General features: G+C 52.5%; 3 protein-coding genes across 6 annotated transcripts in view; 1 reads left to right on the forward strand and 2 right to left on the reverse strand.

The window, feature by feature from the left end:
- The first annotated feature begins 258 nt into the window (after positions 1 to 258).
- LOC130455877 (uncharacterized) lies at positions 259 to 8,430 on the forward strand. The gene is made up of 2 exons (XM_056807818.1): positions 259 to 3,981; positions 4,109 to 8,430. Exon 1 carries the CDS (start codon positions 1,435 to 1,437, stop codon positions 2,416 to 2,418), a length of 984 nt encoding a protein of 327 aa, XP_056663796.1. The 5' UTR covers positions 259 to 1,434; the 3' UTR covers positions 2,419 to 3,981; positions 4,109 to 8,430.
- SENP5 (SUMO specific peptidase 5) lies at positions 2,537 to 20,076 on the reverse strand. 4 transcript variants are annotated; one of them, XM_056807814.1, is made up of 10 exons: positions 19,926 to 20,076; positions 9,589 to 11,140; positions 7,334 to 7,439; positions 7,049 to 7,196; positions 6,494 to 6,541; positions 5,864 to 5,941; positions 4,135 to 4,272; positions 3,631 to 3,714; positions 3,157 to 3,207; positions 2,537 to 2,919 (listed from the first exon to the last, which is right to left on the reverse strand). In XM_056807814.1, exons 2-10 carry the CDS (start codon positions 11,105 to 11,107, stop codon positions 2,809 to 2,811), a joined length of 2,283 nt encoding a protein of 760 aa, XP_056663792.1. In that variant the 5' UTR covers positions 11,108 to 11,140; positions 19,926 to 20,076; the 3' UTR covers positions 2,537 to 2,808. The 4 variants fall into 4 exon arrangements, with proteins under 4 accessions (XP_056663792.1, XP_056663793.1, XP_056663794.1 ...); XM_056807815.1 differs by lacking the exon at positions 19,926 to 20,076 and adding an exon at positions 19,787 to 19,915; XM_056807816.1 differs by lacking the exon at positions 19,926 to 20,076 and adding an exon at positions 15,286 to 19,131.
- A 3,243-nt stretch (positions 20,077 to 23,319) lies between these two features.
- The window catches only part of LOC103093240 (anosmin-1-like), a 69,881-nt gene continuing 68,098 nt past the window's right edge, over positions 23,320 to 25,102 (reverse strand). Inside the window, exon 15 of the mRNA XM_056808477.1 lies at positions 23,320 to 23,659. Coding sequence (XP_056664455.1) covers positions 23,405 to 23,659 — 255 coding nt within the window. The 3' untranslated portion in view covers positions 23,320 to 23,404. The remainder of the gene's footprint in view (positions 23,660 to 25,102) is intronic.

The following is a 25,102-nucleotide window of genomic DNA, read 5'->3' on the forward strand; positions in this document are numbered from 1 at the left end:
GGACAGCGAGCCTCCCCAGGCCCACTCCTGGTGGCAGCTTCGACCGCCACCTCTCCGGGCTCTCCCGATGAAGTGATGAAGCCACTGCGGGGGTTGTGACCGGCAGGAGGGCTGGGAGAGGGGCTGGGAGGAGGGGGAGGAGGGAGGCTGGGGGGAAGCTGGGAGGAGGGTGAGGAGGGAGGCTGGGGGGGGGAGGGAGGCTGGGGGGAAGCTGGGAGGAGGGGGAGGAGGGAGGCTGGGGGGGAGCCGCCTTTCTCAGCTGCTTTTTCCACGGGGCGGCACAGTCTCTACCTCATTCTCCTTCCTAAGCCCTCGCTGCCTATCAGCTCCGAGGCAAGGAGGCACAATGGCTGCCGGGGCCCCGGGAAGTGTCGAGGCCAGACTGGCACCCCGGAGCTCCCTGCTCTAGGCCGGCTCTCTCGTCTGCAGCCTTCCTAGCGCGGGCAGGAACGGGCCGTCCCTCTGGGCAGCGCATGGCTGGTTTTCTGAACTGGACTCGGGTTCTCCCCATCGGTCATGACTGGCCCGGCTGAGCCGGTTTTCTCGACTTCTCCCGGCAGGGCCCAGCACGCGCTGGGGGCGGTGGGGAGGCCCTCCTGGGTCCTGCGTCCAGCCCGAAGTGCCAAGAGGCCCCCCAGGCTTTGGGGGAAGCCGGGGAGGCCCCAAGGCGGTGGCCCGAGTTCCCTCATTTCAGGATCCTCCCAAGGGGTCCAAACAAAAGGCAGGGCTCAAGCGCGGGGGGCAGCGGTGTGAGCGCAGAGGGGGGGCCGGACGCAGGCCGGGGTTTGCCTCCACCTGGGCCTCGGGGCACGCATCCACTGAACGGGTGGCACGCAAGGCCCCGCTTAGTCTGCGCGGCCTTGGCAAAGGTCTAACCCGGGCAGCCTTGGGGGCGGCGCAGAGGGAGGGTCCAGGCGACGCTTTGACCCTTTTGGGCACCACCTCGAGGCTGTCATGAGCCAAACTGCCGGGAAAAGCAGTCGGACCCCCGAGTCGGCGCTGCTCAACACCAGACAGTGTTTATAAAGTCTGAGTTTATTTCTCAAAAATATCTCACCAAGTTCCCCCCCACGTGTCCCTTTTCCTGCCTCGTCTGCAGCCCGGCCGGCAGAAGCTCCTCCCTTTGAGGGCCTTTTATGGCCGTCCCTCTCCTCCGGCCCCCACCAGCTGCCCAGCAAGATCTTTGCTCCCCTCCCCGGAGGCACCCTGAAGGCCTTTCTGCAAACACGTGCCGGCCCAGAGGGAGTGTCGGGCAGGCCCCGCTCTCTTCCCTGGAGTTCTGTTAGCGGGCAAACTGGGGGAAATCCTGGGGCCGGAGGGCAGCCTCCTGGGCCCCAGGGAAGCCGGCAGGAGCCAGAGAAGACGCCCCCGGACAGCTTTGGGGAGGGGCCCGCGGGTGGCTTCCCCAGACACGCACCTTGTGAACGGCGACGAATGGGGAGAAGGCAGACCGCCGTGAACGAGACACAGCCTGCTACGCACCGGCCCGCCCCGTGCCAGCGGCCGAGCCTGGCTCCCTCCCGGAGGCTCCAGCCCCCTCGGGCCTGTCCATCCAAAGCCAACACGCCTGCGTATGAATTCAAGTGCAATCTGGGGTCGACTTCGCTCTTCCCTCTGAGATCTACGGGCAGACGGCCGACTCGGCAGGCCCCACCATCCCCCTTTCTGTGGAAAGGCCCGCGAAGGAGGCCAGAGGAAGGAGCGAGGCCCGTGTTCTTCCGGCCCCAAAGGCGGGCCGTGACTTTCCTGGGCCACCGAGGGAGGGGGACGAGGGGCTCCCTAACCCACGGGGGGAGGCATGAGCTGGAGGAAGCCCACCGCCAAGCTCCACACGCTCCCCTCGGGGGCAGATCCTGGCCGGCCATCGGAGCGTCCGTCCGTAGGAAACCCTCCAATCCCGTCCTTCCGTCTTCCGAAACGCCCACGAATGGGCTGCTGTTTAGCAGAAGCCACCATCGCGGGGCTCCTCGGCGGCGCTCCATCTTCGCGCATGCCGGGCAACATAAGGCAAAAGGCAAAAGAGGCCTTGAATCGGCACAGAATTCCCCACGGACCGAAGGGGCCGACGGTCCTGGTGTCCAAGTGTCAAAGCAGCGCCCGGGAAGCTCCTGCCCAGCACACGCCGCCACGGAAGCCCCAAGGAGTCTCCGGCGCAGTCTTCTCGCCCCCGTGTCCTGGGGCAGCGGCTGGCCGCGACGCCCCCCGTCAGAGCAGCATTGGACACCCAGAGCTTTTCGGCAGCCTCTCTGGCCATCGGGGTGTCGCGCCGTCTCATGTGTCCATGGGGATGGGCACGTCCCCCCCGGAACACACTGTCCAGCCACGGACGCTCCCCCGTTGGGCTCTCCAGCCCGGAGAGGAAGGCTCTGGGCGGAGGCGTTCCCAGCTCTCCGCCCTCTCTGCCCTCTCGGGGTCTGAGGACAGGCCCCGCCCCGGAAGGCTCAAACGGGTCTCCTCGAGGACCCCCGGCTGCCTGGCTCGCTCGGTCCAGTTCGTTCTAGCTACGGTGAAAAGGTCGGTGCACCCAGTCTACGAGTTTGTTGCTTTTTCATTTTTAATATTCGCTCTGCATGCTTGGTCTATGTGCATGCGCTCATATAATAAATATTAAATACAGGAAAGAAATCCACAAAATTAGAAAGGAACAAAACCGGACATTAAGAAATATTACATGGCAGGTAGCTGAAGAAACAAGTCAGGGGAGAAAAACCAAGCTGAGGTAACGCCAGCGGCTGGCGGCCGCCGGTCTGAGCCATCTGGGGGTCCGGAGCACAGCGACGCCCTCCGGCGGCCCGGCGGCCGCGGGGCTCAGTCCAGGAGCCGGCGCTCGCACAGCTCCTTGTAAATCCTTCTTCGAACGCGAGGCATGTCCTCTTGGGAGAACTGGAAGGGTCGCTCAAAGGCCAGGCACTTGCAGTACTGAAAAAGCCCCCGAAGGCCGAGTGAGGCTCCCGCGGCAGCCAGCGGAGCCCCGGCACGGCCCCGGCGCTGGCCATCCCCCAGCCGTGTCCCCCGGGGACGGGCGCATCGCCCATTGGGAGCGGCACCAGGGGGCAGGCGAGGATGGGCTCCTCATCGAGGGTGAAAGTGGGGAGACTCCCAGACGGACCCCCCCAACCCGAGGCCAACCCTGGTCCCCGAGAGGCCTCTGCTCACCTGGAGCACAAAGACTCCACAGTCGCTGTCGTTTTTCTGTTGTGGAATGCACTGAGGGGGAGAAGAGAGGCATGAAGGTCCCCGGCCAGGCTCCCCCCTGGCTCCCCCCCTTCCCTCTGAGCACCGTTGGCATCCGCCACCTTAGCAGGCGCTTCCTGTCCCGGGGACTTTTGTCAAGGCCCAGAACGAAGCAGAGGCAAGAAGCAGGGCCGGGGAGCCTCCTAACGCCCCCCAGACCGAGGAGGAGACCAGGGCGTCGGCGCCTACTCCAACTCCTGTCAACTGACCGCAATCCCCCACTGGCCGCCCCCAGACTAAAGGCTTCTTTTGGGGAGATAAAGCTGGTTACCAGCAGCAAAAATGGAAGATGAACCCCCTCCCCCGTTGTGCTCGGGGGTCCGGCATCCGCTACCTGTGGGGGGAGGGGGCTGCTCCCGAGGCTCTCTAGAGTGCCCTCCCCTGCCCGACACTCACCTTCGTAACAACCGTCTGCCAACCCTGAAGGAACTCGGGGCGATTTTTTTCTCTTGCTTCGGTCAACAAATACTTTCTTATATTCTGGTGAAGAAGAAACCACAATGCACCGTGCGGTAGCCAGAGGGCGGGGGCGCAAGGCCCCCCCATGGCTGGCCCGGACTAAGAAGTGTTCAGAGGTGGAGCTCAGGCTATGGCTGGGGAGGGAGAATGGCAGAGAGAAGCCGAAAAGGCTCCATCCAACACTCGGGGTCCCCGCCTCGCTGCTGACACCCCACGGCGATGTCTGGATCCAAGGGCCCCCCTCGGGGCTCCTTTCTGTGGCCCATCGGAGAGTCGGGGCGGGGGCAGGTTTGTGTCCGAGGCTCCAAACGTCCCAGAGTGGGGGGGGGGGGCATCGCAAGCACAGCCCAAGAGGCTCGGGGTGACACCTTTACTAAGTGGGGACAGACCCCCCCCCCCCATATTCTCCCAGCAGAGATCAGAGACGCGGCCCCGACTCACCTCTACACAAAACTTGAAATGAATGCCTTGGGAGTCGTAGAAGGAGATAATTCGATTGGAAAGAGTCACAGTAATGAGAGACCAGTGGACCTCCAGGTGGATGGGGATCAAGAGAAGGCTCTTCTTGAACAGATCCACCTGGCCGGAGAGAGCACGCGGTCTGTCTCTCCCATCTCCCCTCCCCCTTGTCTGTCTGTCTGTCTGTCTGTCCTGTCCCCCCCCCCCCCCCCCCCCAAGGCTGTGGCCTCTCACCTCCATGCAGTGTTCCAGAGGACAGAACAAATACAATGCCGCAGTCACCAACAGTCCCCCACTGTGGCAGAGGGGGGACCCCAGCCTGACAGTGGCTGAGCTCCAGGCTCAGAGCCTCCTCCCCAGGAGCGGACCGTTGGAAGAGGAGTCTTCAGACAACAGCACCCCAGGCAGCCTGGCCGCGGCCGTCTCCTCGGAGGGAGTGGGGGGGTCTGTCTGCTTGTGGAGGGGCCCCAGGGATGACATCCTGGGTCTTAGGAAGTCCCCTGGCCCCGTGGAGCCCCTCAGGGGTTAAGGAAGCTTTGTGGGGGACGGGGACAGGGAATGGAGAGGCGCTCTAATGCAGACCCAACAGGCCAGTAAAAAGATGCCCCCTCTGAGGGCCGGATGGAGAGGATGCCGTTATGTCTGGCCACCACAGCCTCCCGAGTCACCCAAGAAGTCCCTCCGGGCTGTCTTCCCCCCTACGGGACCCCTGCTCAGTCTCCTTGGCCGGGGGCTCCCCCAGGCAGTAGCCGCCAGGAGTGGGCGCCGTCCTGGATCCTCGTCTTCCTGCCGCTAGACCTCACCGTCTCTACGCTCACCCAGCCCCGACTCCTGAAGAGAGCGCGTCCCTGCCCATCTGGCCGTCCCGATCCCCTCCGGCAGGGGCCTCCCGCTCTAGCTGCTGGGCTCTGGCCGCCTCCAGCCCTTCCCCCATTGGGCCGGGGTGATCGTCTCCCGAAAGCCCAGGAGGGGCCGTCCCCCCTACTTAATAAACCGGGGGCCTTCTCTGTGGCCTCTGCAGGCAGGCTAGCACACTTGATTCCCTTCCGCCGTCCCCAGGATCCGGCGACCCTGGCTTCTTGGCTGTGGCTCAAAGGAGAGCCCCCTCTGCTCTGGGCCTTTCCCCCGGCCGCCCCCCAGGCCCGGGATGCTCTCCGTCCCCACCTCTGCCTCCTGGCTGCCTTCAAGGCTCAGCTAAAATACTGCCTTTTACAAGAAGCCGTTCCTGGCTCCGCTTACTGCGGTCACCAGTCTATCCACAGCGATCTTGTCTGCCCACGGATACCAGCACGTGGGCTCCCATCAGAAGGGGGCGCCCTCACAGCAGAGACGCCTCCTGGCTTTTCCCCATGTCCAGCCCTCAGCATAGAACGCGGCACACAGTAGGTGATTAATCAATGCCTGACTGAGTTCTCCCATCCTCTTCCCCTTCCTGCAACCTGCCCTGAAAATGATCTCAAAGCCCTTGAAGCCCCCATTCAGACAGCATCTTCCTCCATACAGCGTTGGCGTAGGAACCGTTCTGACACGTCGGTCAAACACCATCAAGGAAAGAGTTGAGGTGGATGTTCTTTAGGGGGTCTCCAGCCTGGTCGCCCCCCTGGGGGGCTGCGTCCCCACTTGTCCCCCCCCCCCCCCATGACCTGAGAAGTCAGAGGCTGCCCATGAGCTGAACTGAGGCACTGGGAGCAAACAGGAAGCCAAAGCCTACCTTTTTGGTCCATCTTTTTACTCCATTATATCCTTTGGTTACCAGCTGTCTATGAAAAAAGCTGTTGAAGAAGTGAACCTAGGAAAGACCAAATGCACACCAACAAGTTAAACCGAGAAATGGCAAGAGCCAAGCTTTCGGGACGAGGCTTCTGCTCCCGGGAGGAGACAAGGACAAACGTTCCCAGGCTTCCTCCCCGACCTGACGCTCTCCAGAAGCATTCCTGGCCGTCCCGAGCACACCAAGGCTCGGTAACTTCATTCCTGGCCAGTGCCTCGGCTGCCGCCTCGGCCAGAGGCCCCTGTAATCTGTGGTCCGCCTCAGACCCCCTTTCTGAATGGTTTCCCAGACCACCTCTCGGCACTCGTCCCTTCCCTCACCAATTCTGCCCTCCCTATATGCTGCCGACCGCAGCACCTCCAGGCGCCCGTGCTGTCTCTTCCCAAGCCTTGGGGTCCTGCCTCCACCTCTCTTCCTCCCGCCATTTGGGCCCTGCTTGGACTGTTCGTGGAGCCCGTCGGAAACGGGCCTGCAAGCAGCTCCGGCTCACCCCCACCAACCTCTCCTTCGTTCACACGTGTGCCAGACCGAGGCACGTACCCTCCTCCTCTCCAGAGAGGCTCCACTTACCTTGTCTGGAACAGCATCCATTATCAGCTCACCATACATATTGATTACCTGAAAAAACCCAACACGTTTTAAAGGGCACCAAACCCCGTAAATCCAGGACTGCAGGTCCCCATTTAACTCGGACCAGAACTGAAAACAGTGTCACTAGGGCAGCGAGGACCTCTACAGAGCCCTCTCCTCGGGCACCACACGAAGGCTACCCATTTTACAAAGGAAACACAGGCAGAGAAATGAGGCAACGGGCCCAGGGTCACGGGGCCGCCAGTGTCAGGGCCAGGGAAAGAGTGCCCAGGCCGTTTGGAGCCCAAGCCCAGGGGCGCAGGCCCTTACAGGCCTAGGAAGCACCTTCGGCCCACTGGGTGCACATAAAAGGGTCTTAGAGTTAAAGAACAGGCTGGAATAAAGAGTGGACCGCAGGGCCTCCACCTGTGGTAGACGCTTAATAAAGGGTTCTGGACTGACTGGCTGGGCTACGGCAAAGAACAAACTGACTTCTAGAAGGAAGGGGCTGGACTAGCCAGTGTCCGAGGTCCCTTCCAGCCACCCTCTTCTCACCTGGTCATTCAGCCAGTTCTGACCGTCCAGCGTTGCCAGGTCGTCCATGTCCAGCATGTGCCTGTTGTAGAACACCCGGAAGTTGCAGGTGGAGGATTTTGGATGCCTGGCCCGGTAGTTAGTAATTTCCCGATTGATAAACGGCTTTCTGAAACAGGTCGATTTAGGAGGAGTGAGTGAGCCTGGAGAGCCAGTTACTCCTTTTCTTACTCAATGTGATGAGGGCTTTATAGAGCCAGGAGTCGGGCAGGGCACACAAACAGGGCCTCCAACGGATCTACCAACCTATTGGAAAAGTCTTCATTAAAAACCTCTTTCAGTCTTCCGAGAACATCTTTTTCACAGAGGGGGACCAAGCTGCCATATTTCTTCATCACCTCATCCAGGAATCCTAGAAACACATGAAAAAGACTTAAAACCAAGAGAAAGGGACACATTCATTTAAGCTGACCAATCCTGGACAGGGATCTCTGAAAAGGTTTTTAAAGAGTTAAAAAGATAGGATCGTATGCTTGCTAGAAAAGAAAATCCAGCAGCAAGCGCCCAAGCCCAATGGGAGGGGGCCCTTCCTCAGGGGACATCTCTGCTTTTGGCTTTTTAAGCTACAGACCCATCAGTGGATGGGAAAGGAAGGCTGCATTCCCCACGGTCAAGATCTGAACTTCTCCACAGCTTTCACACCAGAGAGGATTCTTGCACCGAAGTCAAGTCACAGGTGACCAGTGCCATCTAAATGGTCACTGAAGACCTAAACCAAAGCAAAGCACTAGTGAGCTGGATGCCACACTGCCCATGAAGGTGGAAGACAAAGGATACCGGATACTAGAATCTCCTGTGCAAATGCTATAGGACCGGAGGCCCGAGACGAAAGGGAGACAGACAGTAGCCATCTGCTCATCCAACCCTTTCCCTCTTCAGAAGAGACAAAGGCCCGCACTGACTGGGCTTGCTACTGGCCCAAGATCAAATGGGGAGCAATCACCCAAGCCAGGGTTCACGCTAAGGTTTCCTGAGGCCTCTTGTTGTTTATTTCATGGCAAAGACTGAGCTGCAGAGGCAGAAGCCCTGCATCCAAGCCCTTCCTTGGAGGTTTCCTCCTTGGTGATCTTGGACAAAACAGTCCGCTTCCCTGGCCCTCCACTTCCTCCTCTTAAGGACCAAAGGCCTGCATCTCAGAGCCCTGATCTTATGTCTCTAAACACTTTGTTCGTCTGGCTACACTATGTTGCCTCAATTGTACAAATAGCTGAGCATTATAATGTTAAAGACAAAAACAAACCCAAAACCCAGCCCATCTGGTTTCATTTTCAAACTACGGGGATGGTTTGCCCATTTTGAAAAAGATAGTCCTGTTTCTTAAAAAATAAAGACAAAAACAAAAAGCCCTGCCCAGGCACCGGCCGCCCATGTCGAACTATGAATTTATGTTAAGGTTCTGGGGACAGGATATACAAATCTGAAAAGCAACTGGCCAAAGGAAGATGTTTCAGGTGTGATCTTTGAGATGGAAGCCGCCTAACCAGAAACACTCAACAAGAGAACACAGGCACGCCTAGAGCACACCCTCATTTTTCTGATCTCTGCCTGCTTTGCTGTAGGACACGGCTAGCAACTGTGCCGTTGAGTATGTCCAAGGGCTCCAGCAACATCAACTCAATCCAAAGAAAGACTGGCCCTTTAAAGAATGAAATGCCCTGGTCCTTCCTTTCACCATCTGGGCACACCATCTTCCCAACTAGGGAGCCCAGGGCTCTTGGGAATGACCACACTGGCCTCATCAACCATCAGGGGAATCATGTTGTAAGACACCCTCCACCCATCAAGGCATGGGAGTCAGAAGGAAACAAGAGAGGCTGCAAACAAACAGAAGAGGAGGCGGCTGTGAAGGGAAGGGATTCGAATACTCTGGCAGTAAACAGGCTGGTCAAGTTTGGGGACAGGATGTGGAGGCTGAGAGACCCTTGGGTGGGATGACCATTGGGGGGGAGGTCAAGCGAGCTCTTAGGCTCCCATCCCAGGCCCCCCCTGAGCCTCAGCTCGGCTGTTTCCTTCTGGGTGGCCTACTTGCCCCTGTATGATGGGGGCAATTCTAGCAGTCAGTCTCTACCACACTGAGCTGCTGTGAGGAAAGCACTTGGCAAATATTCAAGGACTCCAAAGGCTCCCTAGTAACTGCACAGTGTGCTCACCCAGCAACCTGTCAGCAAGTCATTCCTTATATTAACCCCCAACCTCCCCACTCTGGCTTCTACCCATTTCTCCCAGGCTGGAACTTACTACGCACGTGTGATTTCAGGACTGAGGCCTGCTGGGTACAGAGAAAAAACTAGGATGTCCAAGTCCGAAAATTCTACAACTAAATCTGGCAAAGTCAGGAAAGCCAGTCATAAAAAGGAACTGGCCAGGCCTGCACTGGAGACAAGCACAGAGTGGGAGAGGCGAGCTGTGGACAGTCCCTTCAGGAACTGGTTGATGGATTACCCTGAGGGCCCCAGGACCCCGGTGTGGAGGGTGGACAAGAGGGCGGGCAGGGTACATACCACAGAGACAGGAGGAAAGATCTTCATCCTTCACCGTAGACTTTTTCTGACCACTCTTTCCGCCTCCCACTTGACGTCCCCCTTTGAGTCCAGTTTGTTGGGAGGGAGCGTCCAGGGGACTTTTACAGTAGGGATGATCCAGTAACTTGGCACTATGGATGTTCCGGTGTCGGGGAGCCACGGCCTCCATCTGGCATGGGCTCCCCAGGACCTGCACGGTCTTGGTGGACACAGTCACCGGCCCCTGGCCCTCGCTACCACTGACTGCCTTCTCCGCTGGGCCAGGCAGGGGCAGCTTGACCTTGTCTTCCCCAGTGTCTCTCACCTGGTCCTCCTGCCCCACAGTGACAGTCTCTGGTTCAGTTTCTGAGATGAAAAGGTCCCTGGAGTGTTGCTCCGAGGAGAGGCTCTCACTGGTCAGTGCTGTGAAGGCTGATGGGTCCCAACCATGTGCCCCATTGCTGTTCTGCTGGCTGGGGAGCGTCTCCCCTCCACAAGACTCTGGGCCGGACCCAGGGTTTCCTTTCGGTGGGCCAGCAGATGGGTTCAAGTTCTTCCCCTTTGCTGTGGGTCCTGAGGCAGGGCAGTCCATATCTGGGAAGGGAGGCTGCTGGAGGCGAGAGGGGCTGCCAGGTCCTGAGTAAGGGAATGAGCTCCAGGGGGGCCCCTGGCAGCCTTCCTGCCGGTTCTCTCGCTGGTCCCAGGTGCCTCCCTGGCAGCCTTCCTGCTGGTTCTCTTGCTGGTCCCTGATGACCTTCTGTACCCAGCTCCGCTGCTGGGCTTTTCGGAGCTTACAGGCCTTGCTCCTCGTTTTCAGCTTCGGGGATCGCAGTATCCTATACCGAAACCTAATCATAGACAGTTTCTTGTACAGCCGAAGCAGCGATATCCTCTTCCCCCGGGGCTGACCGAGCTGGGGCCTTCTCACAATTAGGGACGGCTGCTCGGGCTCCATTCTGCTTGGCTCCAGCCCTGGATACCGGCTGCAGAAACGACCATTTCCCTGACGGCTGCTCAAGGTGACTAAGGTGGGGCTGCTCTCAAGCTGGCCCTCTCCACTGGCTATCCTACGCACACCCAGATTCTGGTGTTCAGGCCTCTGCCTGCAACCATTGGCCTGACCTAACACACTGCCCACTGGCAAGCCAGCTGCTGCCTTGTGGAGCTCTTCCTCTGGTTGGCATTCCCGAGCAGAGTTCTCCACAGCTGCTGGCAGGCTTCCGGCGAGGTGCCCCCGGATGTGGGGACTCACAGTGCCAGGGCCCGGGTGACTATGGGGAGAAGCCAGGGTGGCCCAGCCCTTACTCGCCAGGGCTGTTTTCTGGGCCCGCTTCCTCTGGAGCCGAAGAGCCTTCCTCCGACGCTGAAGGGACCGGTAGAGCCTGTGCCAGGTGCTCCGGGTCTCCTGCTTGGAGTGGAAAAGGCAGAACTTCTTAAAGCCCTCAAACCCAGATGCCCATTTCTCCGAGACAGCTGGCAGGGGGCTTCTGCTGAGCAGAGCTCTTCGCTGGCCTTTCATTGTTCTGTGGCATTATGGAGCCTGGACACAAAGCTGGAAGAGAAAGTTACATTTTAGAACAGTCACGAGGCCAAGGTTTTAAGGAAAAGGCAGACGAGAACCAATGAGCACTGCCCAGGGCCCCCTCCTTATTCCTCTCTTCAAGGAGTGAAATAGTGTCCGGTTTTGGAGTCTTTCCCAAGGAGAAGAAAGGCAACAATACTAACTAACGTGTGCCCTGACGCATATTCTGGGGGATTAGACAGCAAACAGCGACGTTGATGCCTCCTATCCTGGTTACAGAAATAATTAAAAGAGCTGCTGACAAGGATTCAACTCCAAAGTTGGCTCGGTGGAGCTCCCAGGGCTTAGCTTTAGGGCCTGTTCATCACAGTACCCAGGATGTAGAGGGTCTGGGAGTGGGGCTTTAAACATATGTAGTTCAGCATGACCGGTTTCCTTTGAAATCCTATGGATTCTCCCTTATGCACTTAAAAATATGATTCCGGGAAGGGGTCTAGGCCAGGAAGAAGTTAGATAAGACTCCAGTTTAGACAGAACTGATTCAAGTCAACAGTGCCCAAGAGCTAATTCTGCTCCAGGCATTGTGCTAAGCTAGGAATCCAAGAGGCAAAGGGAGTCCTTGCCCCAAGGAGTTTCCAGTCTAACGCAGGAGCCAGCAAGCTCTAGACAGGAAAGATAGAAGACTTACAGAAGGAAAGGACTACAATCTGGAGGGTTTGGGGAAGGCCCATCTCCCTAGAGAAGGTGGGATTTTAGTTGGGACTTAAAGGAAGCCAGAGAGGTTAGTAGTAGTCAAGAGTGGAGGAGGGAGAGTATTCTAGGCATGGGGGAGGTGGGGGGGCAGCCAAGGAGAGATGGAGAGTCTTTTTTGGAACTGCTGGGGCCAGTATCACTGGATCAGAGTATGTGCTGGAGAGTCAGGTGTACGAGGGTAAGGTAGGAGAGGCGGGTGATGAAGGACTCTCAATGCCAAATGGATCATTTTGTATTTGTTCCTGGAGGCGATAGAGAGCCACTGGAGTTTGGTGAATGGGGGGTGGGTAGCAGGCCTGCAGGAAAATCCCCTTGGTGGCTGAATAGAGGATGGATCAGAGTGGGGAGACTTGAGGCAGGAGACCCAAGGCAGGCTATAGCAATAGTACAGGCATGGGGTGAGGGCAGTGTCAGAGGAAACAAGGGGGCCTACTGGAGAGATGCTACAAAGGTGAAATCGACTGGCCATGGCACCAACTTGAATTTGGGAGGGAGAGAGAGTGGAGAGTCCAGAATGACTCCTTATTTTATGAGCCTACGGCCCTGGGAAGACAGTGTAGCCTTCTATAGTAATAGGGAAGATGGAGAGTTACAAGGGGACGGATAATGAGTTCTCTTTGGGACACACTGAGATCAGGATATCTCCTGGGCATATAATTTGAGATGCCTGAAAGGCAGCAGAAGATCTGAGGGTAGAAGTCAGCAGAGAGACTGGGGTAAGATAGGTGGACTTAAGAAATCCATGGGAGCAGATGAGATCCCCAAGTAAAATAAAACAGGAGATAAGGAGAGTCCAGGACAGAGCTTGAGGGACAAATCTGGATGCAGATCTAGCAAAGGAGACAGAAAAGGAGGAAAGCCAGGAGAAAGGAGTCTTAAAAACCTAGAGAAGACAGTGCTCCACTGAAAAGAGGCCACTGGATTTGGCAATCAGGAGCACAATGGCACGAATGATGAGAAGCTTATTAAAATACCAAAAGACACAAAGCTAGAAGCTTGATAACTCACTAATTGACAGAGCTGGAGTCCATAAAAGCTGACATACTGTGTTAGATCAGTCTGGTGGGCTCCTATTTAACAGTTGGATGAAAAGTTGTTTATGAGGCTTAAAAAAAAAATTCCCCTTCCAGGTTTGGAAGGAGTCAGCCAGTGAGAAAGATCTGAGGGTTCTGATAGGCAGTGAGCCCCAGCATGCCCAGAAGACAACCTGACCTCAAGTAGTGTTCAGTAGATGGGACCCAAAATGAGGGAGGATGGGGATCAGTCTGCTGCTGCCTGTACCATGGGTGAAACATAACACTTCGTTTCAGGAGCCGTGTTTTAAGAAGGGAACTGACTACCAGGAAAGCACTCAAAGGAAGGTGATGAAGGAACTAGTGATATCTAGCTTGAAGAAAAGGATTCTTCTTGGGACTATGCAAGTTGTGCTCCAGGTCTGAAGGTTGACTGTCCTCAAAAGAGGGATCGGACCTGTTCTGCTTGTGTGATGGGGAGCAGCAATGGGTAAAGGTGGTTGAGGTAGCTTCTGGCTAGATAAGGAAGAAAGTACCTTACCAATTATGGCTGTCCTTAGGCAGAATGGGCTGTCTCTCTGAGGAAATTCTCTATGAGATGATTTGAGATTCCTTCTAATTCTGAAATTGGTTTTAGGAAGTGGATTCTAGCCTTGACTTTGCCCATGTGTCACCAATCCAAGTCACTTAATCCCCAGCTTCCTCATTTGTAAGATCAGGGGCTTGGACGCATCTCAAGGTCTCTTTCAGCTCTAATGATTATTCTCTGTCATTTTCTTTGTCCACCTTAAGGAGAATGCTTTACATAGAGAATTTTGAGTTGCACTATACTGAGAGCCTGCCATTGATACATGGGTCAGAAAAGTGGATTTATTTAGGTCAAAAGCTAGGAACCTTGTTTGGGCCATGGATCATTTGGGCAGTCTAGACTAGAGGCATCCAATGTAAGTCTGAACCAATTTAAAATGCAAATAGGCAAAAATGCAACAGAATGTGGAGAATGTGGGGATATGGTTTCTAAGCCAATAGCTAATGGCTGCCTCCCTCAAGCATTCTTATATATGGATCAGTGGTCTTTGTCACTACTTGAATTTGACAGCACTGGTCTAGATTCCTTCTCCAAATCGTGTGCTCTTACACACACACACACACACACACACACACACACACACACACACACACACACACACACACACACACACACACACACTGGATTATAGGTTCCTTCCCTCTCATGAGTCAACAGTGCCTCAAAGCAGTAGGCATGGCGTTGGGTGGTAAGGGCCGTGACCTCAAGGGGAGACAAGATGGGACAGTCTCCAGCAGAAACAGAAGTGGATTCATAAGTACAGCAACTGCAGCCATATGTTGAGGGAGAAAGCTACTGCCTAGGTGAACAAAGCTCATTCCCCTGAGCCTTCCATGAAGTCTAACAACAGCAGCAGTTGCTCATGGACAGTCAGAGTTTTAGAGCTGTAAGAGATCTTGGCATTCTGTAGCAGTCCAGCCCATGGGTATTGTGGAGAGACAAGGATTGTGAATGGGCACATGGCCATTCTGCGCATGGCAATGAACTCTATTCCCAGCGTGGCTGAAGTTAGGGCTCGAAACCTTGCTTCCCTTTGTCTCACTCACCTGAGGATAAAGACTCCACCTTCACCTTGTCGTAATTTGCAATTATCCAAAGGCAATACACATTGTAACTCATCCATATGTATTGGGGCATCATGTAACTCATCTATATGTATTGAGTTCATTTACATATCAAAGAGAATAAAAGGAAGGAACACAGCCAGCTCCGCCCACTTCGAGGACCTGGACAGGTTTGCCCTACAGACCAACTTCTCCCCTTTCTCTCTCCTCCTTTTCTTTCCTGAGGCCTGGCCCTTCGGTCAGGTCTCTCTCTTTTCCTATGCTAATACCTAGCATTGTCTAACTTTCAGTCTCTAATCTGTCTCCCTACTGAGCTAGTATTACCCTCTGACCAGTGCAGTGTAGAATTGGGATCACTGGATGGGAATAGCTTTAAAAGTAATGCCCAGTGGTCTGAGCATGGCTGTGGCTCCCGAATATTCATAATAATTGATTACTGACTCATTACTCATATCTCAAAGGTCGGCTCTTTCACGCCAGTGGCGGGATTCACAAACTTCTATCCTGTTTCTATTTTCCTACCATAAAGCTTCTCGCTGGCCGGGAGGCTTTACATTTTGCATCCCCTATCATGAAATTGAGGCCTTCAGGTTACACATAGGCAGGGAGATTGGATAAAATAAACTTCTATACTCCCACTCTAAAGCTATTAGAATATGAGCTCCTTGAGGGCAAGGCCTACCTTTTAACCTCTTTTGAACCCCCCAGGGCTTAGCACAGTGTTTAGCACATCATACACATTTAAGAAATGCTTACTGAGTGACTCTCTCTTCTTGCCAGCATCTTGGTTCAGGCAATTCCATGCTTCAAAGGTGGGTCCATCACAGGTCTAATTCCATAGCAACACATTTGGCCCACAAAATAAATTCTCAGGGCTGAGAGCCTCAGTTTTGCCCCATCATCTCTTAGCTACCCAGAAGTGAACTACAATTTTGATGTTTTCTAGTTTCTCATATTTCACCAACAACCGAAAAGGGAGAGAGGAAGTGGGAGCTGCATATTTAAGGTTGTTAAGGGAGTTAGGATAACCAAAGAACTTTTTGAAAAACCTTTGCTAATTGGAAAGTTCGGCAAGGCACAGGTTCTACTTTTTTAAAAAACCCATACTTTCTGTCCTAGTCATAATTCTAAGACAAAAGGGCATGGGTTAGACAATGGGGATCAAGTGACTTGCCCAGGGTCATACAGCTAGGAAGTATATGAAGTCGTATTTGAACCCAGGACCTCCAGTCTCAGACCAGCTGTTCTATACACAATGTGACCCTGCTACCTCAGAGCTGTGTTCTAATTCCTATTCTGCCACTGACTGTGTGACTTCAGACAAGTCACTGATTCCTCAAGACTTGGGGGAAAAAAGGGAGTTTTGCTTAGATGTTCTTTCAATTCTCTTTCAAGACCTAAAATTCAATGCAATGCTCAATTTGTTCAGAAAAAGTGAAGTCAAACATTTCAATATTTAAAGAAACCCTAAAGCAAAGGGACCCATGAAGGCTTATCATGATGGGACACACTCTCTAGGAGTCACAGATGTGCATCAGTAAAGGGAGTGTCCACACCCACTGATGGCATTTCTGGGGGACAACAAACTGCCAGCCTCCCTGGGATGTGAATTGGGGAGCCAAGAAGAATACTTTTACTGATCAGAGAAAAGTGCAGGTCCTAGTAGGATCTTGCCTGGGGGAGGAGGCAAACTCCAGCCATTGCTGGCTGATGGCCATCACCTCCTCCTCTGAGAAGGGCACATTGCCTCCAGGGCCTCATCCAAGGCCAACTGAAGTGGGAGCTTCCTTCTGACTGAGCTGACCTTGCATTGTTCTATTCTGTAGCAAAGTGGAACTTGGCTCCAAGAGGCAATAGAAACTTTGATATCAATTTAACAGCTTCATGTTTAGAATCCTGGGTTTCCACTCCTCCTGATACCCCCTTTCCAAATCTGGAAATCTTACAGCAATCTAAATGAGTTCAGGTTCTAGATATACACAGAGGCATATTTTTGCAAGGGAGCTAGGAAATCCAATGGGACATCAATGAGACTGCTTCTATTTCTGGTTCAACCACTAAATACATAGTAAGGGTTGCTCAAGGTCTTTGGGTTCCGTTACCTCCTTCCTCAAAAGAGAATCCTATCATACCAGGGTGTTGAAAAAGCCTCCCCTAATTTAAAAAAAAAAACATTTGAGACCAAAAAAAAATTGCTAGTTCACTGCAACAGAAAAAGGCAGGGAGGAAAATAAATGTGAGATACTGAAATCTTCAAGCAAAAATCTTCAACTGACAGCCCCAAAGTATTAATTAGGTGCTCACTGTGTGGAGATACCATTAGAATTCTAAGAAAAAGAACATGAAGTTCTTTCCCTCAAACCAGTGGTAGTAAACGCTGCCCAAAACATGCACCAAATGTGGGGGCCTGTTTAAAAGTGGCCTTAGATGATAAAGACATCCAGGGGAAGACAGAAGAAGAGGGCCTAAGCATTTAACCAACTGGGCTCCAACCAAATCTGGCTGCAGGTCCTGCCTGGGAGGGGGCCTTCTAGGGGAGCAAGGGGATAAAGCAAAGAGAGCAGTGGATTCTTATCACTCTAGGACAGTTGAAATGATCCTTTTCGGTGTATTTTTTTTTGCCAGGCTTGTGCTAGGATGTTAGAAACAAAACAAACCCAGTTTGAACTTTTCTTTTTTGAGGCTGGGTCTCCCTCTCTTACTTGGACTGAAAGTGTAGTGGTACATCCACAAACCCAATCTCAGTGCTGATTCTAATAGAAGTTTGAACAATCTGATCCATTTTCTTGATTTGGGCCAGGTCACTTCTTCTTAAGCAGCCTGATGGTTCCCTACTCCCATGGGTTCACTATCAGCATTGGCCTTAGTCTGGACCCTGAGCTGAAGCCTGAAATTCCAGGGATCCATCCAACTCCTATTCCCCTGGGCGCAAGGATTTCAAGTGCACACCACCACAAATGGCCTAGTCAATGTGAACTACTTCATGGCCTTCTGAAGCTTGTCATAACATCATACCAAAAAATTTGTCAAAGATCAAGAAATGTTGCTAAAGATACACTTGAGATTCAGCTATTTTTTCTTTCATTAAAAGTCCTTAACTAAATGTAGCTACATTAGAATACAAATCAGGCCTAGACTTGTGAGTTCAATTGACATAAGGAACTCAAAAGTGAGGACACTCTCTCTGCCAAGGCATGCCAGCAGCATCTCTCTGCAATTAAATCTTGGAAACTCTCTAACTTGAAACTAGTTCTAAACCCAGAGCACTGAGAGGTGAAGAGAGCTGCCCAAGCTCACACAGCCATACATGCGTCTAAGACTAGACTCAGGTCTTCTGACTATTTATGTGGCATCCACACATAGAGATCAGAAATTGTCTCAAATTATAAGGCATATTACTGCCAAAGAATGCAAGCACTGTAAAACTGTAAAAAAAAAAAAAAGTCTTTCTTTAATTCAAACTACCCAAGATAGCACAGACAACTGGAGAGACCAGAGGAGAGAGGATAGGGCCCAGGGTCTATAACTGGTCCAGAAGGGGAGGAGGCAGGGAAGGTATGGAATCACTGTCAAGTTAGAGCTAGAAGGTAATTTAATGGGTCATCTGTATCCTGACTTCCTCAATTCAGCTGATCAGGATCAGGAGGTGTGGGATGATGGGGATACAAAGAAAAGAAAGTGGTTCTTGATGACAAGGAGCTCACGATGCACAGGTGAAGAAACTGAGGCTCACAGAGATCAAATGACAGCTCTTCTGGCTCCAAACTCTCAAGTCTCTACTTGGCCTTAGAGAAGAAACTGGCATTAAACAAGGAATCAAGGGATTTAATCCTTTCAAGACTCAGTTTTCTCACACTAAAGGACATTCAATATTAACATCTTTAACAACATCTTGAAAATGGAAAATCAAAGGAAGCAAAAGCAATTTTCTAAGAACCTGCCAGACCAGCTGTGCCTCAGGGGCTGAGAGAGGGAATCTTGCTGATAAGGCTCACTGAGAGGGATGCAGTTTTAGCCAGGAGGCTTTTCTCCAGCGAAGAACTCGGAGAGACCCAAAGCCCCTCTCCTGCTACAGTCCCTAAATTAGCAAGCAACCCAACTTCAAAGCTCTCAGTGCTTTCCTAGTGAGGGAGATGTCTCATTGTGACAAAAGCCTGACAGGAGAAATGGTTTTTACCCTTTCCAGCCACAAACTGAGGTGGACTTAGGATCTATCCATCCATCCACCCATCCTTATAGCTTTATCCACCTAGCCATCTACATCATCTGCCTATCCATCCACTTATCTATCTGGGTATCCATCTGTGCCTGTTTACCCACCCATCTATATGTTTATCTGTCTATCCATCCACCCAATTCATGTCTCCCCATCCATCATTTATCCATCTGTCCAACTACCCAGCCATCTATATCAACCCATTTGTCTGTCTGTCTATCCATCCATCCATCCATCCCACTGACTATCCAAATACTTCTGTTCTGGTGTCTGTAGCGGTTCCCAAGGGAAGCCTGCCTTCAGAAAGCTGAACCCTGTGGGTTGAAGTCCCTCAATTTCCAGACCCCTAAGTGCCTGCCACTGAGCCCACCCCAAGTTCTCAGGCTAGAGAGTCCCCCTCTCCCCAGGGTCCTTCCGGGTCTGCGCTATTCTTGAGTGGGTCTGGAGTTCATTCATTGCCCCCCCCCCCCATTTCCTGGCGGTACCAAGACAGCCCCTTCCTCATGAGCAGTCCCAGAGCTGGTACTCAAAGTAACCAGGGCGCCCCTCCCCCCTCCCTCCTCGGCGGAGAGGGATGGAGGACACATTTGCAGATGGCCAATAACTAGGAAGTCACTTCAGTTCGGACCGCTTCAATTTCCTCTTCTGTACAATGGGGTACTACCGACACCCCTTTCCCAAGGAGACCGGACCAGCACCCAGGGGGCGCCACAGAAATGACGGCGTCCCCCCGCCCCCGCAGTCCTTAACTGCTGACGTCACGGGGGGCCCACGCCCTCCCCAGGGAAGTTCTCCGAGCGTGGGGTCCTCCAAGGAGACCTTGGAAGCCCCAGGCAAGGTGCCGCGGGGACCTCTTGCCCGCACAGGGGGAAAACCAAGGCGGACGGCGTGAATACGTGCGGGGGCGCCCAGTAGACAAGACCCGGCAGGCCCACGTGAGGGGCAGGGTATTGAGCGGAGGAGGGGTGGAGCCCCGGCTGCCTCAGTTTCCCCCCAGGGTGGGGGAGGCCCGAGCTGCGTCCCTGGAGGGATTATGCCCACCGGGAGTACCCCCGCCAGTCGGGGCCGGGAGGGCCGCGTGAGGGCCCGATCCTCCTCCTCCTCCTCCTCCTCCGCCGCCGCCGCTGCCGCCGCCGCCGCCGCGCGCTGCCCCTCGCGGGCCGCCCCACTTCAGCCTCACCAGCGGGTCCCGCTCGAGACGCCTCCGACGCTGGTCCCGGGGCCCGCGGCGGCCCCACACCATCCCGGCGCCGGGGTCACGTGGGCCTGCCCCGCCCCGCCCCCGCCCCAGGCCCCGGCCGGCCAGGAGCGCACTCCCCAGGCGCCGCAGCCGCCGCCGCCGCCACCGGCGCGCTCTGACTGCGTAAATCCCGCGCGACACCGCCCCGCCCAGCGCGGCAGGCGATGCTCCGGCATCCCCAACTCCAGAGGCGCGCTTTGATTGCATCACCGGCGTGTGACACCGCCCCTCCTCTCCGGGCAAGTTGGCTCCTTCGTCTTTGTCGCGGGCGCAAGCTGAGTGCATCATAGCTCCGCACCCCGTGCCGTCCCCGCCTCCTCCCTCCCACCCTCCCCACTTTCCCTTTCCTCGCCCCCGCCTTTCGGCCTCTGCTGGCTACGGAAAATGAAGCTCCGCCCTCTTCGGCTGGTCTCTTCCATCCTGTCCTCCTTCCTCCTGCTGGGGACCGAGGAAACCTGACCACAGTGAGATTAGGAGGACATAGTTCAAATCTCGCCTTTTTACCATTCGGAAACCCTGGGAGCACGGGGGTGGAAGAAGGTCTCTATAAAATGAGGGGATTGGATCAGAGGGGTTGGCCAGGGGGCCGCTGGGGACTTTTCAGTTGTGTCTCTGTGGTCCGATGACTTCCCTTCCCGGGCCTCAGTTTCCTCGTCTGTAAACCGGCAGGGTGCGACTAATCAGCCTTGGAGAACCTGGCAGGGTCTAAATTCTTCCCTTGGTGAATCCTGGGAAGGATGGCAGCCTGCATATACGCCCGCTACTTGGCATCCTAGAAACCCTTCTCCAGATTCCCCCGCCCCACCTCCCATCTTGGAAACCCCTCCCAGACCCCCTCCTCAAGCCTTAGGCATTCTTGGAACTCCCTCTCTAGCCCCTCCCTTCTGAGTCTGGGTACTGTCTTTGCTTTTGAACTTATATCCCCAGAGTTTAGCACTGCGCCTGACTCACAATGAACACTTAAGTGCTATCTCATTCATTTATTCATTCTCCCTTGCTGGATAATCCGCAGTCTTCTAGCATGCCCCAAAGTGGCTGTGGTCAAGTGTCTCTCCTGAACCCTCTTAGATTTTTCTGTCCACAATGTTACAGAATTTTCTGTTTAGCCAGGCGAGGGGAAACCATAAGTCACTTAGAGGAAGGAAGGAAGGAGATTTATTATGCATGCAGGCCCAGAGGGGGTCATTCCTCTAAGGTCTGGGCCCCCATGGGTTAAATGACTATCTCTGGGGATAGTTCCTGGGTCTCTCCTGGAGTCCCTGCCTCCCTAGTGGTCAGCTGTCTAGTGGGCTTTTTTTTTTTTCCTTCTAAAACTCTTATGTCTGTCTTAAAATCAGTTGACGTCAAGGCAAAAGAGTGGTAAGGGCTAAGCAATTGGGGTCAAGTGACTTGCCCAGGGTCATATAGCTAGGAAATGTCTGAATCCAGGATTTCCCATCTCCAGGCTTGGCTCTGGATCCAGCTGCCCCATCTAGTGGACTTTTTAAACTGGATGTACCCTGGGCATCTCAAATGCATCTTGTCCAAACCAGGAATTATAATCACTGCCCTACACCCACTTCTCTACTGAACACTGCTATTTCTGATCAGGATAACTGTATTCTCCCATTCACCTAGGCTCAAAACATGGTATTGTAGAGCAAATTTAGGCCTGATTTCAGGGAAAACTTTGTAACAATTACATTTTTATGGTCCATACCCTAGGTCCTAGGTTCCAGGACTAGGCACATACTCCCAGAAGGTAAAAGACAGAATGACCCCATATAAACAAAAATATTTATAGTAGAATTTTTTAAATTAATAAAATGCTGGAAGACAACTAGTCAGTCATCTCTTGGAGAATGGCTAAACAAGTTGTGGTACATGAATGTCATGGAATGTTAATGTGAATTTTTTAGGTTTACTCCACCCTGCTTAGTCTTTAGAATTCTAGCAAACAGAAATTAATTACAACCCCCCCCCCCCATTTAGGGATTAAGTGTGGGGGAGGATGATCTATGACCCGAGTGTGCTAGCAAGTGACAAATTAGAACAACTAACTGACCCTCTGGGATGTTCAAAGCCAAGTTTAAGCCAACATTGGTACATGTGAGACATAGGAAGTGATGTAAAGAATTGCCTTTATATTTCACATCACTTCCTGTGAGAGGGACTTTTGCAGACTTTGTTGGTGGAACTTGACTTGGTGGAATGTGGAACCTCAGATAGCTTCCCTAAGATGACTATGTGGTGAGTGATAAGGCTGACTCCCCTTTCCCTTGACCTTTCTGAAGGCACCAAGGAGGCCCCTCATCTTGGAGGAAGCCTCTTGGCTGGAAGCCAATCTAGATTTACTCTTCATGGAAAGCCCTTTGGCTGAGGCCTCTGAACTCCCCCTGGCTCAGACTAAGCTGGAGCATATCTTCCCCTTTCTCTCTCTCCCTCGTTCTTAATTTCTTCCTTCTATTGTAAATAGATTGTAAAAATATTGTAAACAAACCACCATAAAATTCCATCCTGACTTGAGTATTTCACTGGGATTTAGAATTTAAATCCCTGGTGACCACTAAAAATATATATTCAGTCTCAATCCTAAAATTTACCCTTAACATTACTGAGTTACAGATACCTAGGAATAATTTAGAAAACTATCAGAAGATTATAGGAAGGGATTCAGATTGAAGTTAGTGGAGCGAGGATAACATACAGAGTTATTCCAGTGATGCCAATGGGAAGAACAACAAAATAAGTTGAATCCTGTATAAATATAAGAATGAAGCTTGGTCCCAAAGAAAATGGACTTCCTTTTTTTACATAAAGAGGTAAGCAAAGACTATGGGCATGCAACATTGCATATACTGTCTGACTCAGTTAATAGATTATTGAACTTTGTTCTATAGAGTTTTTGGGTCTCATTCATTTTTTGTTGTTGTTGGAGAAGGCTTTCTGGGGAAAAGGAGAGAAAAGATAGATCTATAAATGAAGGTGAAGTAAAAAACAAAGGTATTGGTCAAAATAAAACCAAACCCAGAAGCCTAGAGCTATCCCAAAGTGGTGCAGACTGCCTCTGTAGCTAGTAGGATTTCCTTCACTGGTGTGTAATTAGAATCTGTTACCCTGAAAATTAGGATCCCCAACAAAACTATGATTCATAGCACCCTACTCTCTTCCTGTTGTTACATGCTGATGTAGACAGGACATAAATTTGGAGGAGTTCTGTCTCTTGGCCTCTTTCTTTCCTTCCTGTGGCAGCTTTGGTGGGGCAGACATTTTGAGCAGGCAGAAAAACTTAGTTGCATGGTTCTATTTTGTCAGATAATAAACTTTATAAAAATAATACTTGAAGCATTGGACATTAATTTAAATCCTACATTTATTGGTGACCAGAAGTGGGGTTCAGAACCCTTAATTCTCTCTAAGGAGATTAGTTTGAAAAGAAATCACATTTCTTCTGCAATGGCTTTTTGCCCCATCTCCCCACCCCCAATTCTCTTTGTTCCCGGTGTTGCTGCTGTCACCTCTTGCTGCCAATCCAGTTTCCTGCTGTTAACTCCCTGGGTGGTCCCAGTCAACTGCTTCTGCCTCCTTGCCTGGATGATCCTTGCAGAACCATTGCTGGAGTCATTGCTTGAGCCATTGCTTCTGCCACTGCTGCCACTGCTGCTGCTGCTGTTGATTGGAGCTGTCTCTGGAGGCTTGGAAAGTATAAATCCCTCTTTTCCATACATTGCCAACAGCTGAGTGCTTACTTTCTGTTTGCTTTGGAAGCCCCAGGTGTGTTTCAATTAATCAATAATTAGCTTCATAAAAGGCTTTTACCTGAGGAGAACTTCTACCCTCTTAACTGCCTGTCCACCTGGCAGGGGAAGCAAGCTGCTCCCTGGCATTTTACTCTGAAGGGAAAGGGGAAGGAAGGTTACTCTTCCAAACAGGAAGTAGAATTGCAAGGATGGCTCACTCTATGAAAGAGCAGTACATTACCTATCTCAAACAGCTCCCAGTTGTAGGGTATCTTTTTTTTCCCTACTGTTCCTTGGTGCACTGGTCCTTGCAATTAGCTTGAAAAATCCTGAGATTCAGGGGAGAAATTCATCTCCATACACCCCCTTGCCATTCTGGCCTGCCCAGTCTCTACAATACATCCAATATGGGATTCCTCCACACTATGTTCAGCAAGGAATTCTACCTCACTATGGGGGATCCCAGAGTTGTGACCAAAGAACCTAGATGGATGATGATACTGGGGAGGGGAATGATTACTCAGGGACTCCCCACTCAGACAGGAGTATGAACAGAGATCTCATCATCCATCACACACACAGGAACATGAAAGGTTGGATAAATGAGGAAGCCTGGTGGCTCCTCAAGATTGAGCAATGCCTGAGCAGATCAACAACCTCCATTGATTTGTACAGCATTTTTTTTATCTGAAGATCTACAGGCTTGAAGCTCTAATGAGATATTAGCTCATTGCAGGGAACATAAACCATAAGGCATTCTCTGCCCAAAAGGGCTCCCAAGTTATAGAGTAGAAGGCAAATGTATCCTGAGGCAGCCATCCTTCCTCTGGAAATAGAAAATATTTCCTATAGGAATATAGGCTATAGGAAAGCTGAGACTCTGGGAGGGGTTTGTCCCAGGTCTCAACAGAAGATATCCTAGAAACATGAAACAAGATGCAGATCCCCAAGCTGTTGGTCTAGCAAACAGAACAGGGTCTCAGAAGGAAGGGAAAGCTGAGTTTGCTCCTAGTCAGCCAATGGCCATCTTGCATTTGCCAGCCCCTGTGAGGTTGAGGGGGCCTGTAGAGCTTGATATTCTGGGCTTTTCACCCCTGGTGGTTCTGCAGTAAAGGTCACAGTTCCTGAAATCTGTTCCTTCTTTCCTTTTAGTTGAACAATAACCTCATAGGTACAAGTAAATAAAAGCCTGGTGATGGTGAAGTGGGTACCCTGAAAAAACAAACAAGCCAGGTATCCCCAGACACACGATAATAGCAGGTGTTTACATATTCTTCAAATAAACCATCTCACATGATACTCATACAGTCCCTTCAAGATAGACCCTGCAGATACTATCATTATCATTTTATAGATGTGGCAGCTTTACTTCCTCCCTCCCTCCCTCCCTCCCTTCCT

The sequence above is a fragment of the Monodelphis domestica genome, chromosome 8 (assembly GCF_027887165.1).
Source record: "Monodelphis domestica isolate mMonDom1 chromosome 8, mMonDom1.pri, whole genome shotgun sequence".
Classification (NCBI taxonomy): domain Eukaryota; kingdom Metazoa; phylum Chordata; class Mammalia; order Didelphimorphia; family Didelphidae; genus Monodelphis; species Monodelphis domestica.